The sequence below is a fragment of the Mus caroli genome, chromosome 2 (genome assembly GCF_900094665.2).
Source record: "Mus caroli chromosome 2, CAROLI_EIJ_v1.1, whole genome shotgun sequence".
NCBI classification, from domain to species: Eukaryota; Metazoa; Chordata; class Mammalia; order Rodentia; family Muridae; genus Mus; species Mus caroli.
Genome location: NC_034571.1, coordinates 112,259,903 through 112,276,222, shown reverse-complemented (window position 1 = coordinate 112,276,222; position 16,320 = coordinate 112,259,903). Strand labels below are relative to the sequence as shown.

Below are 16,320 nucleotides of genomic sequence, written 5' to 3'. Positions count from 1 at the left end.
CCTGGAACTCACTCTGTAGACCAGGCTGGCCTCGAACTCAGAAATCCACCTGCCTCTGCCTCCCGAGTGCTGGGATTAAAGGCGTGCGCCACCACGCTCGGCACTTTATTTTATTCTTTGTTTATTGTTTTCAGTTTAACACACTGGTTAGTGTGCGGGGTGTGTGTATGCGAGTGAGAGCCTACGGGTGTGGTGGGGGGGGCGTTGGGATGGTATGTAAGTGAATGAATACTCAGTGTGGAAGTGTGTGTATGTATGTGTTTGTGAGACTCAGACTGTATATAGGGTGAAGGCTTTCCTTACTTCAGTTACAGATGGTTCTTGTCACCATGTGGGTACTGGTACTTGAACTGGAAGAGCAGCCAGTGATTTTATTTAGTGAGCCATCCCTTAGCCCCCTGCCTTTGCTTTAAAATAGTACTAATAGCCTGGGATGGCAAAATAACAAGTGTTCACTTGTATAGAATTTTTATTATTACTAATGTTGAAAGGTTTATAGTTGAGCTACAAACTGTTTTTTGTTGTTTTGAATCCTCTTGATTAATCATGGGTTGTTTAATGAAAAAGTCTGTCAAGAGTGCTATGCCTTGTGAAAACTAAGTAACTGCTGTCTTTCACTCAAGCACTGATTTGTCCTCTGATTTCTGAGCTAGTGGTTTTTTTTAAAAAAAGATTTATTTTTATTTTGTGTGTATGAATGTTTTGTTTACAAGTATATATTTATTTATGTGTGCTTGGTGCCTACAGGGATCAAAAGAGAATGCCAGGTCCCCTGGAACTGGAGTAAGGTTGTTTGTGAGCTGTCATGTATGTGCTGGGAACTGAATCCAGGTCCACTGTGAAACAGCCCGTGCTTTTACCTAGCCCTTGAGGAGCTAATGATCTTTAATAAAATTAATAATGAACTGCATTTGGGCTGAAATGAGTGAAGACAGTGCAGTTCAGTGTGCTGCAGAGGAGCCTTCTGCTACTTTGCTAGGGTTAAGACTAGGTACTGCCAGCTGTGCTGGTTTGCACCTTAATCCCAGCACCTTGGAGGCAGAGGGGTGTAGAGGATTTCTGTAAGTTTCAGGCCAGCCTGGTGGTCTATATACTGAGTGCCAGGGCAGCCAGGGCTATGTAGAAAGACCCTGTCTCAAAATATCAAACAAACAAACAGAATAGACACACATTCAACTTTCACACAATTCCTTCAATTAAGTTTTGTATTAAAGCTTGTTTTGCTTTTTAATATTTACTAGATATGTTTATTTTACAAAGCATTGACTTTGATAATAACAGTTTTTATTCAAGTAGATCATATACTTTCATTATGGTCAACATAGTCTCCTATGTACCCAAACTCTTGTATCAGAACTTGGAACAAATAGTTTTAATTAGTGAGCAATATAGCTTAGTATGGTAATAAAAACATTTTAATATAATTGTTACATTAACTCAGTAAGATATTAGAAACATTTTTTAGCATAGTGTAAAATATGTTAATAAATTTTATGTTAATTTTAAAAATTCTTATATATTTTTATTTTCCAGACAAGGTCATTTGATGAAGATGCAAAAGAAAGTCGGGCAGCTGCCCTTAGGGCAGCAGACAAGTCTGGCTCTGGGTTTGGGGAGAGTTATAGCTTAGCAAATCCATCTATCCGGGCCGGTGAGGATATTCCGCAACCCACTATTTTCAATGGCAAGTTGAAAGGTTACCAGCTGAAAGGCATGAACTGGTTAGCAAATTTATATGAACAGGTAAATTTAGAACTCTGTTGAGCCTATTCTTTTTACTTTAACATCTGTTTTTCTTTTGATTAATGTAATTGTGAAGTGAGTTTGCCTTTAGCTTTTATTTATTTTTTTTAAAAGATTTACTTGTTTTTATTATGTCTGTAAGAATGTTTGCCTGTATTGTATGTAACTACACCATAGGCATGCAGTCTGCATGGAGATCAAAAGAGGGCATCAGATCCCTAGAACCAGAGTTAGAGCTGGGTGTGAGCCATGTGGGCGATAGAAACTGAACTTGAATCCTTTGCAAAAGCAGTGGGTGCTCTTAACCACTAAGCCATTTCTCCATTTTCAAAACTTCACTATCATGCTAGAGTCAGAAAGGTATCAGTATTTCTAACTTGGATATTCTGTGTGTATCCAGTGTATATAGTATGTCTTAGAGGGTCTTGTTAAACTACATTGTTTGCTTAATATGTGCTACATTAGGTGAAGAACTGACCTTAGTCTTGGTCTAATATATCATGAATCACACATATATCTGTAGTGTTGCTAAAAGAAACTATTGCAGTAGTGATTTAATAATCTTGGTACTGAGTATCTCTCCAGTCAATCTTTGCTGTCTTTGTGAGCTCTTTTGGCATTAAGTGAAATGAATTCTAATGGGTGCAGTCAGGTGTTGGTCATATGTCTCTTACTCTGTCTCTCAGGGTATTAATGGAATTCTTGCTGATGAAATGGGTCTTGGTAAAACTGTACAGAGCATTGCCCTCCTGGCCCATCTGGCTGAGGTGAGTAGATGGAATTGTCAATCTTGCTTTCCTGAATTTAGGCCTCCCCTCCACTCCCCTTCCCTCCCCTCCCTCTCCTTCCCCCCTCCTTCCCTCTCATCCCCACTTCTCCTTTCCCCCTTCAAAACAGGGTTTCTCTGTATAGCCTTGGCTATCCTAGACCTCACTGTACAGATATGGCTGGCGTCCAACCCAGAGATCGGCCTGCCTTTTCTCCCAAGTACTGAAATTAAAGACTTGAATTACCTTTGACAGTGTGCCACTTAAAAGCAGTGTTACTCGTGGTAGTATATGAAAAGAGCAGAATTTGTTACTACATCTGAAGACTTTTGTTTGTTGTTGTTTTTGCGAGACAGGGTTTCTCTGTGTAGCCCTGGCTGTCCTGGAACTCACTTTGTAGCCCAGGCTGGCCTGGAACTCAGAAATCCGCCTGCCTTTGCCTCCGGAGTGCTGGGATTAAAGGCGTGAGGCACCACCGCCCAGCTCAAGACTTTTTTTTTTATAATAATTTATTTATTTGCATTGGTTTTTAGCTGCATATATGTTTGTGTGAGATCCCCTGGAACTGGAATTATAGACAGTTGTTAGCTACCACATGGGTCCTAGGAATTAAACTCAGGTCCTCTGAAAGAGTAGCCAGTGCTTTTTACCGAAGCTATCTCTACAGCCCCAGACCTTTTTTGTTCTCAATGGGGCCAAAACAGTATTTGAACAAGTATAGCTAGAATTCTTGTCTTTTACTTCCTTTTAAGGAGTATTGATATAGTGTCAAGGACTTTATGGTTGCAAGAATTGATAGTGGAGCCGGGTGTGGTGGCGTACGCCTTTAATCCCAGCACTCGGGAGGCGGATGCGGGCGGATTTCTGAGTTTGAGGCCAGCCTGGTCTATAAAGTGAGTTCCAGGGCTATACAGAGAAACCCTGTCTCGAAAAACCAAAAAAAAAAAAAAAAAAGAATTGGTAGTGGATTTCCATCACAACACTGCCTTTTCTAGCCATGTCATATAGTCAGCCGACTTATCCTCTTTGAAGTGAGTCTTTAAAATCTCTGGTGCCTAGTTGTCTACTTTTTCCAAATCAGAGGTAATATATACCTTACAGTAATAATTTTTCTCCCCTTCTCCTCCTCCTCTTCTTCCTCTTCCTCTTATTCCTCCTCCTCTTCCTTCTCTCCCTCTTCTTCTTCCTCCTCCTTCTCCTCTTCTCTCTCTTTTTAAAAAAGATTTATTTATTTATTTTATGTATATGAGTACACTGTAGCTGTGCAGATGGTTGTGAGCCATCATGTGATTTCTTGGAATTCAACTCAGGACCTCTGCTAGCTCAAGCCCGCTCGATCCCACCCAAAGATTTATTTATTATTAAATATAAGTATACTTCAGACACACCAGAAGAGGGCGTAAGATCTCATTACGGATGGTTGTGAGCCACCATGTGGTTGCTGGGATTTAAACTCAAGACCTTCAGAAGAGCAGTCAGTGCTTTTAACCGCTGAGCCATCTCTCCAGCCCCTCTTTTTTTTTTTTTTTTTGAGACAGGGTTTAGTCAGGTAGAACTCTAGCTGTCCTGAAACTCACTCTGTAGAACAGGTTGGCCTGAACTTAGAGACTCACCTGCCTCTGCCTCCTGAGTGCTGGGATTAAAGGACTATTGTGCCCACCACCACTGCCACCTGGCAGATTTTATAAAAATTAAATGAGAAAATGTGTAAGACATACTATGAAAATATTAGCATTCTTCTACTTTACTAACAGTGAAATTGTGATAACATAGTAGAACAAATAAAACTGAATTAGTATGTCACACACACATTTTTTTTTAAAGATTTATTTATTTTATGTATATGAGTACACCATTGCTATCAGACACACTAGAAGAGGCCATTGGATTCTATTACAGATGGTTGTGCGCCACCATGTGATTGCTGGGAATTGAACTCAGGACCTCTTGAAGAGCAGTCAAGTGCTCTTGACCACTGAGCCATCTCTCCAGCTCCATGTCATGCACATGTTATGAATGAAATTAAGACCCACAAGTCCTGAGTGTCAGTGCTTAGTTCTTTACCTCCGTAGTGTGTCATTGTTATACTAACATTGCTTTCATTGAAAGATACGTGTGGACACACAGGAGATAGGCACAGTTTCTCTGTTACAGTAATATCTATTTTTCAACTTCTCATGTCATTGGTTGATTATTTAGGATTAAATAACTTCAGTTTTCCTACAGCTGGCTGACCTCATTTTCTGTTGCAGAGAGAAAACATTTGGGGACCTTTCTTAATAATTTCACCTGCTTCTACACTTAATAATTGGCACCAGGAGTTTACAAGATTCGTTCCTAAATTTAAGGTAAAGATTCTCTTGTTCTTTAAGATAAGCTTTCTGACCCTTGTTTTACTGCTGTCTAATTGTCTCAGACTCCTGTGCTGTAGCAAACACTGTACCCGAAAGCAGCACAGAAGAAAGGGTTCATTTTAGTTCACAGCTTTATATTTCATCATCCTTTAAGGAATTCTGAGCAGGAGCTCAAGAAGTCGGGAACCTGGAGGCAGGTATTGAAGCAGAGGCCTTATTAGAAGTGTGCTGCTTACTGGTTTGTTCTCATCAGTCATCTATGAAGGTGTGGCCCCGCCCCCTGCAGGGTAGGACCTCCCACATCTATCACTTAAAGACTTGCTTAGAGGCTAATCTTGGTTTTGTTTCTTGGTTTTTTTTTTTTTGCTTTTTTGTTTTGTTTTGGTTTGTTTGTTTATTTGAGACAGGGTCTCTATATGCAACCTTGGCTATCTTGAAACTCTATATAGACCAGGCTGGCCTTGAACTCCTAGAGATCCATTGGTCCCTGCCTCCAGAGTGCTGTGATTAAAGTTCTGTGTTACCACACCTGGTATACAGGCCAATATTATGGAGGCATTTTCTCATTTTGGTTCCCTCTCTCTGTCTCCTGATTGCTGGGATTAAAGGCGTGCACCACCACCGCCCGGCTTTACTTTTTATTTTCAGTGTGCTGTGTGGGTAGTTGGATCTTCTAGAACTGGAGTTACAGGTGCTTGTGAACTGCCTGATACAGGTGCTGGGGACCAAACTCAGGTGCTCTAGGAGAGCAGTAGGTACTCTGAACTGCTAAGCCATCTCTCCAGCCTCCATATGTTTGTTTTCCTTGATACAGTCTTATGTGTTATATGCTGTCCTCAGACTTGTTATGTAGCCAGTGTTACTAAGTATATGCCACCACACAAGGTTTATGTGGCTTTAGGAATCACAGAGCTTCATGCAGGCTAGACTGTCACTGTACAAAGTGAACTACCTATCCCTTATATCTGTATTTGCTTCATTTGTTTTCTTCTGTTTTAGAGACAGAATTATACTCTGCCCCCAGTACTCCAGGAGCCTATCTTAGAATCCACTATGTTGTCCAGGTTGGCTCTGAACTCGTGATAGGTAGTCAGCCTGCTTCTGTTTCTAACCGATGGGATTTTAGGTGAAACATGACGTATAGCTGTTTGTTTGTTTGTTTGTTTTGCTTTGTTGATAAATAGTCTGGTGTACCTGGGCTGGCTTTGAACTTGTCGAGTGACTGGGAATGACTTTGAACTCCTGAGCTTCTTGCCTCAACCTGCCAAGTGCTGGAAGTGAGAGTCATTCCCAGCTGCCTTATATTCCTTTCTTAGAAAGAGAGTAATAAGAGAGCCAGTACATCTTTATACTATGTAAGTGAGAAATTCAAAGTCCAATTTAAGTTAATTATGGCATTTTCCATATCAATTGATGGTCATGGTGAGATGATAGAAATATCTATCTTGTTTCAAAGTTTATTTTTCCAAATTTTACATTGTATTTTAGTCTATTCATATTAATTCATTTTTCTTAATACTCTAAAGGTAGTCTTGGTCCTGCTTATAATGGCTAACATATATAATGTAAAAATTGATTTAACTAATTCAGAGAGGAAAAAAATGAGATTGACTGGGCTAGAGATTTTGTTCAATTGATAGACTGCTTGGTTGCTATAAATGAAACCACAAATTTAATCCCTAACACTTTATAAAACTGGAGGTGGCTTGTTTCCTGGCACAAGGAAGGTGGAAGCAGAAGGACCGGAAGCTGGGGACATCCTCAGCTATATAGTAGGTCCCAGGCCAGCATGAAGCCCTGCCTCAAAAAACCAAGAAGTGTGTTGTATCGACTTGAGTATGATGTAGACACAAGGTAAATAGGTTTTGTGCTGGACATGTTGGCCTATACCTATATTGTTGTTACATGTGAGGCCAACTTATTTTCAGTTCTCTAAAAATGTGAGATTCCATTTATGGGCATATGAAAAATGAAAATAATATTTTGGTTTTTCTTTTCAAATAATGGCTAGATATATGTTGAATACAATGTCAAAAAATAGTTCTTACTGCCACTGAAGGTTTGTGCTGCTCCTCCACTGGCCAATAGATGGCAGCATGGTATTACTTTAAGGCAACAGTTGTCAGTCTGTGACAACCAGTCCTTTCACAGGGTTCACACCTATATCCTGCACATCAGATATTTACATTATGATTCATAACACCAGAAAAATATGTAATGAAGTAGCAGTGAAAATACAGGTATGTTTGTGGTCACCACAGCGTGAAGAACTGTATTGAAGAGTTGTAGCATTAGGGAGGCTGAGGGCCACTGCTTTAAGGTTCTCCCTTCATATCTCCTTTATTAGTGCTTAGAGCTGAACGTCCATGTGCATAGTCAGTGTCCATCTTGTATATTTGTGTATTGAATTTCATTTTAATACTAGCATAGTGGGTATAAAATAGAACCTGGACCTAATCATAAGTGTCCCCTCTTGAGTTTTCTATTTTACTTATTTTATATTATAAAATACACCATAAAAATCTATTATTTTCTCAAGAGAGTGGTATATGCCTGTATCTTTTTTTTTTTTTTAAACACTATTCGCCAGCAAAGGGCTAAGACAATACTGTTTGGTTTGGTTTGGTTTGGTTTTTTGTTTGTTTGTTTGAGACAGGGTTTCTCTGTGTAGCCCTGGCTGTCCTGGAACTCACTCTGTAGGCCAGGCTGGCCTTGAACTCAGAAATCCGCCTGCCTCTGCCTCCCGAGTGCTGGGATTAAAGGTCTGGACAACCATTGCCTGGCCTCTTAATAGTTTCTTACTAAGTCATTCAGAATAACATTATTGATAATGCTTTTAGTTTATTTTCAAAAACAAAATAAGGTAATGATCTGTTTTCCAGGTGCTACCATATTGGGGAAATCCTCATGATAGAAAAGTCATCCGGAGATTCTGGAGTCAGGTAACTTCAGTTTCTCTCTCTCTTAATTGCTCTCGCTCTCTCGCTCTCCTATCCTCCTGCTCTGTCATTCTCTTTGGCCTGAGTAAGTCCTCATGTATACAAAATCTATAATACGTTTCCCAATATGGGTCAAATATGTTTTTATTATTTGAATAAAATGGTTTTCTTCTACAGGCAATCATTTGGACTTTAAAAAGAGACTTTTTTTCTTCAAGATTTACTTTTAAAAAAAATTGTAGCCGGGCGTGGTGGCGCACGCCTTTAATCCCAGCACTCGGGAGGCAGAGGCAGGCGGATTTCTGAGTTCGAGGCCAGCCTGGTCTACAGAGTGAGTTCCAGGACAGCCAGGGCTACACAGAGAAACCCTGTCTCGAAAAACCAAAAAAAAAAAAAAATTGTATTTGTACAACAAATATATGTAGGATTCTTTTTTGGTTTTTTTTTAAGATTTATTTTTTATTATATGTAAGTACACTGTAGCTGTCTTCAGACACACCAGAAGAGTGCATCACATCTCATTATGGGTGGTTGTGAGCCACCATGTGGTTGCTGGGATTTGAACTCAGAACCTTTGGAAGAACAGTCAGTGCTCTCAACTGCTGAGCCATCTCTCCAGCCCATATGTAGGATTCTTAAGAGGCTAGAGGGGAGGGCATCAGATCCTCTTGAACTAGAGTTACAAGCCACCATACAAACTCCAAGTGGTCTAACCACTGAGATGTCTCTTCGATCACACCTTCTTTCCTTCATGAACTGTAGATGAGTTGATAGAAAATGCTTTAAAAACATTGGACATTTGTGTTGTACCTTACCACACATCTTTCGGTCACATAGATGGAAGAACATCTATTCTTCATCTTTCTTTTAAAGGAGTGTTCATACTTCATTATCTCTTTAAAGACAAGATCTCACTCTGTATACCAGGCTGACCGCAAACCCAGAGATCCTCCTGCCTTTTCCTCCCCAGTGCTGGGACTGAAGATGTGCACCACAATTCCATTATCTACTGGAGAGATGGCTCAGTGGGTGCTGAGCAAGCTTGGTAATTAATGTGCATTTAATCCCTAGAACCAGGAGTGGAAGGAGAGAACCAACTCTGGAAAATTGCCCTTTTTACCGCCACACACACACACGCTTACTCATATTTACACATACATGGACATCACAAAACATTTCTTATAAAATGTGACATAATGCTTTTCCATATTTTTCTTATTACGTTTGTAGAAGACCTTATATACTCAGGATGCCCCCTTCCATGTGGTCATCACTAGCTACCAGCTGGTGGTTCAGGATGTCAAGTACTTCCAGCGGGTCAAGTGGCAATACATGGTACTGGATGAAGCTCAGGCACTGAAGAGCAGTTCCAGGTAACATGTGTAATAGAAACTAGCCTCGTGGTGGAAGTCTATCCATAGAATCCGCAAAGGCCAGAAATTTCAGAATGTCACATAGCATAGGCTACTTGCCTGACCAGAATGGAGAAATTCTTATTTATACTTTTCTTTGAAATTCAAATATCATGCTTAGAATATATTGATTTTTCCTCAATATTAATCTCCTCAGTTAATGGTTATAACTTTTGTTGTTGTTGCTGTTGTTTCCTCCTCTTCTTCCTCCTCCTCTTCTTCTTCCTCCTCCTCTTCTTCCTCCTCCTCCTCTTCCTCTTCCTTCTTCCTCCTCTTCCTACTCTTTCTTCTTCTCTTTCCTTTTCCTTTTTAAAAGTAAGAACAGTAGGAAACTGTAAGGCCAGTTTTTTTTTCCCCTAAGCCATAATACCATTGGTATTGATGATTCTCACAGTTCTGCTGGGGTTTTTATCTTCACTTCTGTTAAAGTGTATTTTTGATTGTGTGCATGAAACAGTATATGATTTTTTTTTTTAAGGTTTATTTATTTTATGTATGTGAGTACATTGTAGTTCTCTTCAGACACACCAGAAGAGGGCACCAGATCATATTACAGATGAGCTACCATGTGGTTGGTGGAAAATGAACTCGGGACCTCTGGAAGAGCAGTCAAGTGCTCTTGGAGTAGGGGTGAGGGGTGGGGGGGTTGAGACAGGGTTTCTCTGTGTAGCCTTGGCTATCCTGGAACTTACTCTGTAGACCAGGCTGGTCTCAAACTTTGAAACCCATCTGCCTCTGCCTCTGCCTCTCCCTCTGCCTCCCAAGTGTTGGGATTAAAGGTGTGAGCCACCACTGCCAGGCCAGTCAAGTGCTCTTTAACCACTCTCCAGCCCCAGTATATGATTCTTAAGAATTATTTGGAAAGCAATTTTAGAATTTGGGTCTTAGTATAATTACAGAAAGACATATTGCCAACTTATAATTTGTAACTCATTTTCTTGAACAGTGTTCGTTGGAAGATTCTCTTACAATTCCAGTGTCGGAATCGACTTTTGTTAACTGGAACCCCCATTCAGAATACCATGGCAGAGGTAGGCACTAGTCAAGGTAATGGTGTATATCTTTGTAAGACACCTATACCTACACTGGACTCCTGTCATTCTGTACAAATTATATTTACCACTGTACAAGAATTAGATTGTAGCTTCCTAAGAAATTCTAAATAGTAAGAAATTCTTATTTTCTTACTATTTATTAATTATAATGTTCCTTTTGTTTCCTTAATATTGAGCACATTAGGAAATGTTGCCCATCTAATAAAGATAACTTTTTACTCTAGAATTGGTAAATCTCTAACATCGAGGGCCTCAATTTTTTTGTTTTAGAATTCATCATAATAGGGGTCAGAAAACTTTCTGTAAAAGAGGAAATAGTATTTTACATTTCATAGATAGTACATTTCACTGTTAACAACTGCTTGTTTTTGCTTATGCAGTATGGGAGCAGTCATAAGTAGCGTATAAATGAATGGCTATGGCTATGTTCCCATAGAACTTTATTCATGAAAACATATGACCAGCCAGATAGCGTCATGGCTGTGATTGTCTAGCCCTGGCTGAGGGCTATTAGCAGCTATTACACTACTATACACTGTGTTCAGTTGTGGAACCAGCTGTGGGGCTGCCATCTGTAAAACTATTAACTACAAAAGCTGAGCAGGCTTTGTACTTCTAAATTTGTAGTTAGCAATTAATTGAGAAATCATCATTTTTTGTTATGTATTAGGGTTCACTGAGCAAGCATGTGTTTGGATTCATTTATTCTTTCTGTCTCATAAACATGCATTCATTTGTTAACCCACTCCCCAAACCTTAATATATAGTCATACAGTATCATTTTATGGCACCATATCTGTTTCATATTTTTCCTTTGTTTTAAGCTCTGGGCTCTGCTACATTTCATTATGCCAACATTATTTGATTCGCATGAAGAATTTAATGAATGGTTTTCCAAAGACATTGAAAGTCATGCTGAAAACAAATCTGCTATTGATGAGAGTAAGTACTGCTGTAGCTTTCCTCTTTTTGTGTAGAGTTTAAGACTCTGTAACCCAGGTCTCACATTGCAGCCTATAATGACCTGTGATTCTCTATGTAGTGTGGCCTCAAACAGATATTTCCGGGTTCAATTTCCCAAGTGCTGGGATTACAGGTGGCTCTGAATTTTATTTTCAATCTATTAGTATGGGCAACTATGTACAGTTTTTTTCTGTGTGAAGAATTTCTCTTTCATTATACCTACAAGAGTTAAGGGTAAAACTGTTATAAAGTAGTTAATATAATGTTAATAAAGTAGCTAAATGCTCTGAGGTAAAAAGAGTAGAACACTACTCTAGACAATCTAAGCAAGATGTATAAGCTTAATAAAATACTACATTTTGGTTTGTAGGCATTCTGTCTTAGGTAGGGTTTCCATTGCTGTGAACAGACACCATGACCAAGGCATCTCTTATAAAGGAAAACATTTAATTGGGGCTGGCTTACCATTTCAGAAGTTTAGTTTATTTTCATCATGGCAGGAAGTGTGGCAGCATGCAGTCAGACATGGTGCTAGAAGAGCCAAGAGTTCTGCATCTTTGTCCTTAGGCAGCAGAAGGAACCTGTCTAACTGAGTATATAGCTTGAGTTTAGGAGACCTCAAAGCCCAACTACATAGTGTCTTCTACAAAACCACATATACTCCAATAAGACCACACCTCCAAGCATTGAAACACATGAATCTATAGGGTCCAAGCCTATTCAAACCACCACATTCTCATGGAACATCACATGAAAATTATATTCATATGGAAATCATATAACAGACCATGTTTTTCATTTTTGTTTTTCTTATAATAAAAGTCAAATATTAGAGAGGTTATTTTTTATTTTTCCATCTATATTAGGATTTAAAATTTTTTTCTTTTAATTTTTCTAATTATTGGATGGAAAGTTGCATACTGCAGTGAGTTTGTGGAGGCTGTAGGGCAATTATGGAGTTGCTTTTTTCTTTGTTTTACCCCTGTGTGGGTTCTGGGGAAATTGGACTGAGGTCACTAGGTTTGATTGGTAAGCATACTTACTCATCTACTGAACCATTTCATCAGCCTTAGGATTTGTTTCTATTGCAAACATTTTTAACCTTGTTTATCAATACTTTTGTACTATTTGCCTAATATTAAGAATTTGCCACATTGCTATTTTATTTTATTCGTGGTTTTTTGAGATAAGATTCCTCTATGTAGTCCTGGCTATCTTGCAACTCACTCTTTTGACTAGCCTTGGCTTCAACTGAGAGATCTGCTTTCCTCCATTTTTCAAGTACTGGGATTAAATGTGTGCACCACCACTTTCTGGATGCTGTGTTGCTTACTATGTAGACATAATTTGACATCTACTAATTGTAAGAAAAATTAAGTAGGGTCTGGAGAGATGACTCAGTGGTTAAGATCTCTGGCTGCTCTTTTAAAGGATCTGGGTTCAGTTTCCAGAATGCACATGGCAGCTTCCACTTGTCAGTAACTCCTGTCACTTGTCACACCCCTTCCTGACCACATTGAGCACTACCTATGTACATGGTGCTCAGACCTGCATGCAGCCAAGACACTTATACACCGTAAAATAAATTAATTTCATAAGTATAATTTTGGAGAAATGGTGTCCTAGTTAGCTTTCTGTTGCTGTGAAAAACTTCATGACCAAAAGCAGTGTGGGGAGGAAAGGTTACTTGGGTTGCATGTTCCAGGTGTAGACCGTCGTAGATCTCAGAAGAGGAGAAGAAGCAGAAAGCTTGAACCAGATACTGAAGCATAGACCATGGAGAAACACTGCTTTCTGGCTTGCTTTCATGGGTTTTCACCCCCCTTCTTGTTTTATCCAGGACTCTTTGCCCAGGGGGGTAGCACTGTCCACAGTGGGCTGTGGCTTCCTTAATCAATGAGTAATTCAGAAAATGGAGCCATGTGTTGTGATGTATGTTTTTAATCTCACCACTTAGGAGGCAGAGGCACGTGGATCTCTGAATTTGAGGCCAACCTGATCCATAGAGTGAGTTCTAGGATAGCCAGAGCTACATAGTGAGACTCTGTCTTGAAAGAAAAGAAAATGTTCCCACAGTCCAGTCTTGATGGGAAAGAATTCCTCAGTTGGAGTTCTCTATCCTCAGGGAATGCTACTTTGTGTCAGGTTGATAAAAATTACATAGTACACTCTGGAAGTTCCTTCTAGCTTTGAGTGGATTTTGATACGGTCTCCCAAATAGGCTCTGAAAGTGTGTTCTAATGTAAACAGTCTGTATGAGATGCTTGCTTTGGAACAAGTTCATTCTTTAGAGAATCCTTGAGCTCAGTGGCATTTTCAGGGTGTCGGAGAGGGGAAGGTGTTTATTTTGATTGTCTTAAGTCAGTATATGGTAAATTATTTGTGGACTTCCTGTTTCAGATCAACTCTCTCGTTTACACATGATCTTGAAACCATTTATGCTGAGAAGAATCAAAAAAGATGTAGAAAATGAATTGTCTGACAAGGTAAGAAATAAAATCTTAATGAGTTTGAACCTTAGTAGATACCAATTTATGGTTCTTCACAGATATTTCCTTGATACATATTTAGTTGAAGGATAATGAGCTTGATTAGGAAGATCTTTGAACTTGAATAGTCATAGGGGACCTAACCAAGACAAAGTAGCCTACTTTTCCTTTGGTTGGTTTTGTTTTATTTTATAGGGTCTTAACACTGTAAGCTGGGCCAGCCTGGAACTCATGTGTGTAGGGTGACTCTGAACAGTCTTCCTGCCTTTGAGATTATAGGCATGAGCCATCATGCCTGTACATACTTTTATTAATGGAAAGTTTAAAACATTACAAAAATAGAATAATGTAATAACTCCACTCGTGCCCATGATAGAGCATAAGTAGTTATCAACACATGGCCATCCATAACTGTTCATGTATTCTGAAACAAATAGTTTCATGCAGATCTCTTGATTTTCTTTTGAAACAAGGTCTCACTGTGTAGACCAGGCTGAGGTTGGCCCCAGAACATGGAGGGTTTCTTGCTTTTTCATAACTCCAGGTACCAGGATTAATTATGCCCTGCAGATTTGGTCTTTTTTAAAGTTGGGTCTCATTATTATCTTTGAACAAATGAATATTTTTAACCAATTTAGTGTGTTGCAGAAAAAAAAAGAACCTCTTTCTTTATCCTTGATGTGCTTGTTGTACACTAAGAGTCCTTTCATAGTTGGCACTTGAAATATGGATGTGGCAATATTTGGAAATCGCTGTGAAGGGTGATTGTTGGTGCTGTTAAAATTGGAAAGATAGGCAAGATATGGTTGTGGTTCCTCTCAGTACTTGAGAAGCAGGGGCTCTCTTGGTCTACAGATCCAGTTCCAGAACAGACAGAGCTACACAGGCAAAACTTGTCTTAGATGAGGGGGAAAAAAAATAAAAGAAGTGGAAAATATTATGCAGGGAGAACATCTAGTGTGTGATTGTTCACAACATAGGATTATAGAAATAGTTAATTCTGGTAAGTATTGTTCCTTTAGTCATAATCTGGTTTGTATGTCTTCTGTTTTAAGTTTATATTGTTTTATTGTTTGTTTGTTTTTTGTTTTTTTGAGACAGGGTTTCTCTGTATAGCCCTGGCTATCCCTGGAACTCACTCTGTAGACCAGGCTGACCTTGAACTCAGTAATCGCCTGCCTCTCCCAAGTGCTAGAATTAAAGGCTTTTGTCACCATTGCCCGCCCTCCTCCTTTTTTTTCCTTCACATATACAAGCATATAAAAATTTTTAGATTTTTACAAACATATATAAAAATGTTTAGTTTCAAATTTTTCTTTTTTTTTTTAGATTGAGATTCTAACGTACTGCCAATTGACCAGTCGACAAAAACTCTTATATCAGGCACTAAAGAATAAAATTTCCATTGAGGACTTACTGCAGTCTTCAATGGGCTCCACACAACAAGCACAGAACACCACCAGCAGCCTCATGAATTTAGTCATGCAATTCAGGAAGGTAAGACTTAGGTCATTTGCTTTGATGTTTTTATTGACCTGCTTCATGGAGAGGACTTTATTTAATCTCGATGCCAGATAGAGCAATAGAGATGAAAATTGGGAGGTAAATATTCAGGAAGCTTAACCTTCAGCATGATGTCCACAAATGACAGTAATGACTTACCATTTCTTTTCTTAGGTGTGTAATCACCCAGAGTTATTCGAACGGCAAGAAACGTGGTCTCCATTTCATATTTCTCTAAAGCCATATGAGATTTCGAAGTTTATCTATCGTCATGGACAGATCAGGGTCTTCAACCACTCACGTGATAGGTGAGCAAATAGTTAACATCTGGTGATGCTGTGTGCTTTTGCAATTTGGCACATTGATTTTTTTAGTAGTGCTAGGTATTGAACTCAAGGTCTCGTGCTTATTAAGTGAATGATCTACGGCAGAGCTTTATCCCCAGTTCGATAGGTAAATTTAATGATGAATATGTGAATGTCCAATAAAGAGATGTTTAAACAAGTGGTGAACAGCTATTGCGGGTGCTTATGGGGGCAGTTGGAGCATTATTAAGGGTCCCATTAGATGGCTTTAAGAACCTTAGCCATTTTTATTACCTGCCTGTGTACAGGTATGTATTTGCACCAGAAGTCAACAGTTAAAATACTAACATGCCTTGGTGTACTTAAAGTGACCTAGAGTTGCAGTCACTGCAGAACTGAGTCTGTTACTTTTTGGTTAAGTTTACTCTCTTGATAGTGTCTGCATTTAAAAAGTTGAAATAGTCACTAAACTAATATTCATAAAGTGGTGTATGGTTCATTGTATATCTGTAAGTTAGGATAATTCTGGATTCCAGACTTTCTATTGTGCTCTTAAGTGAATATCTGTATGCCAGCTTTTGAGAGCTATGGACTTTGAAAGTTCAAAGCTTTGTTACAAAAATATTCATCAACATGACTTAATGAACCTAAAATTGAAGATCATTTAACAGATTTGAAGAAGATAAATGGACCAGAGTTGTGCTTTTGTCTAGGTTAGAATTGACTTTCTTCCTTTTGTCATGATTTTCATGCTCATATGGCAAAGAACTTTCTTTTTTTTTTTTTTTTT

The 16,320-nt window shown here is 39.0% G+C and overlaps 1 protein-coding gene across 1 annotated transcript in view; it reads left to right on the top strand.

Moving 5' to 3' along the window:
- Ino80 (INO80 complex ATPase subunit) overlaps window positions 1-16,320 on the top strand; it is a 103,636-nt gene that overhangs the window by 34,313 nt on the left and 53,003 nt on the right. The window contains exons 11-21 of the mRNA XM_021179126.2: window positions 1,326-1,396; window positions 1,534-1,743; window positions 2,430-2,510; window positions 4,763-4,858; window positions 7,747-7,806; window positions 9,034-9,176; window positions 10,162-10,246; window positions 11,095-11,212; window positions 13,634-13,719; window positions 15,052-15,219; window positions 15,400-15,533. Of these exons, the coding sequence (XP_021034785.1) occupies window positions 1,326-1,396; window positions 1,534-1,743; window positions 2,430-2,510; window positions 4,763-4,858; window positions 7,747-7,806; window positions 9,034-9,176; window positions 10,162-10,246; window positions 11,095-11,212; window positions 13,634-13,719; window positions 15,052-15,219; window positions 15,400-15,533 (1,252 nt within the window). The remainder of the gene's footprint in view (window positions 1-1,325; window positions 1,397-1,533; window positions 1,744-2,429; window positions 2,511-4,762; window positions 4,859-7,746; window positions 7,807-9,033; window positions 9,177-10,161; window positions 10,247-11,094; window positions 11,213-13,633; window positions 13,720-15,051; window positions 15,220-15,399; window positions 15,534-16,320) is intronic.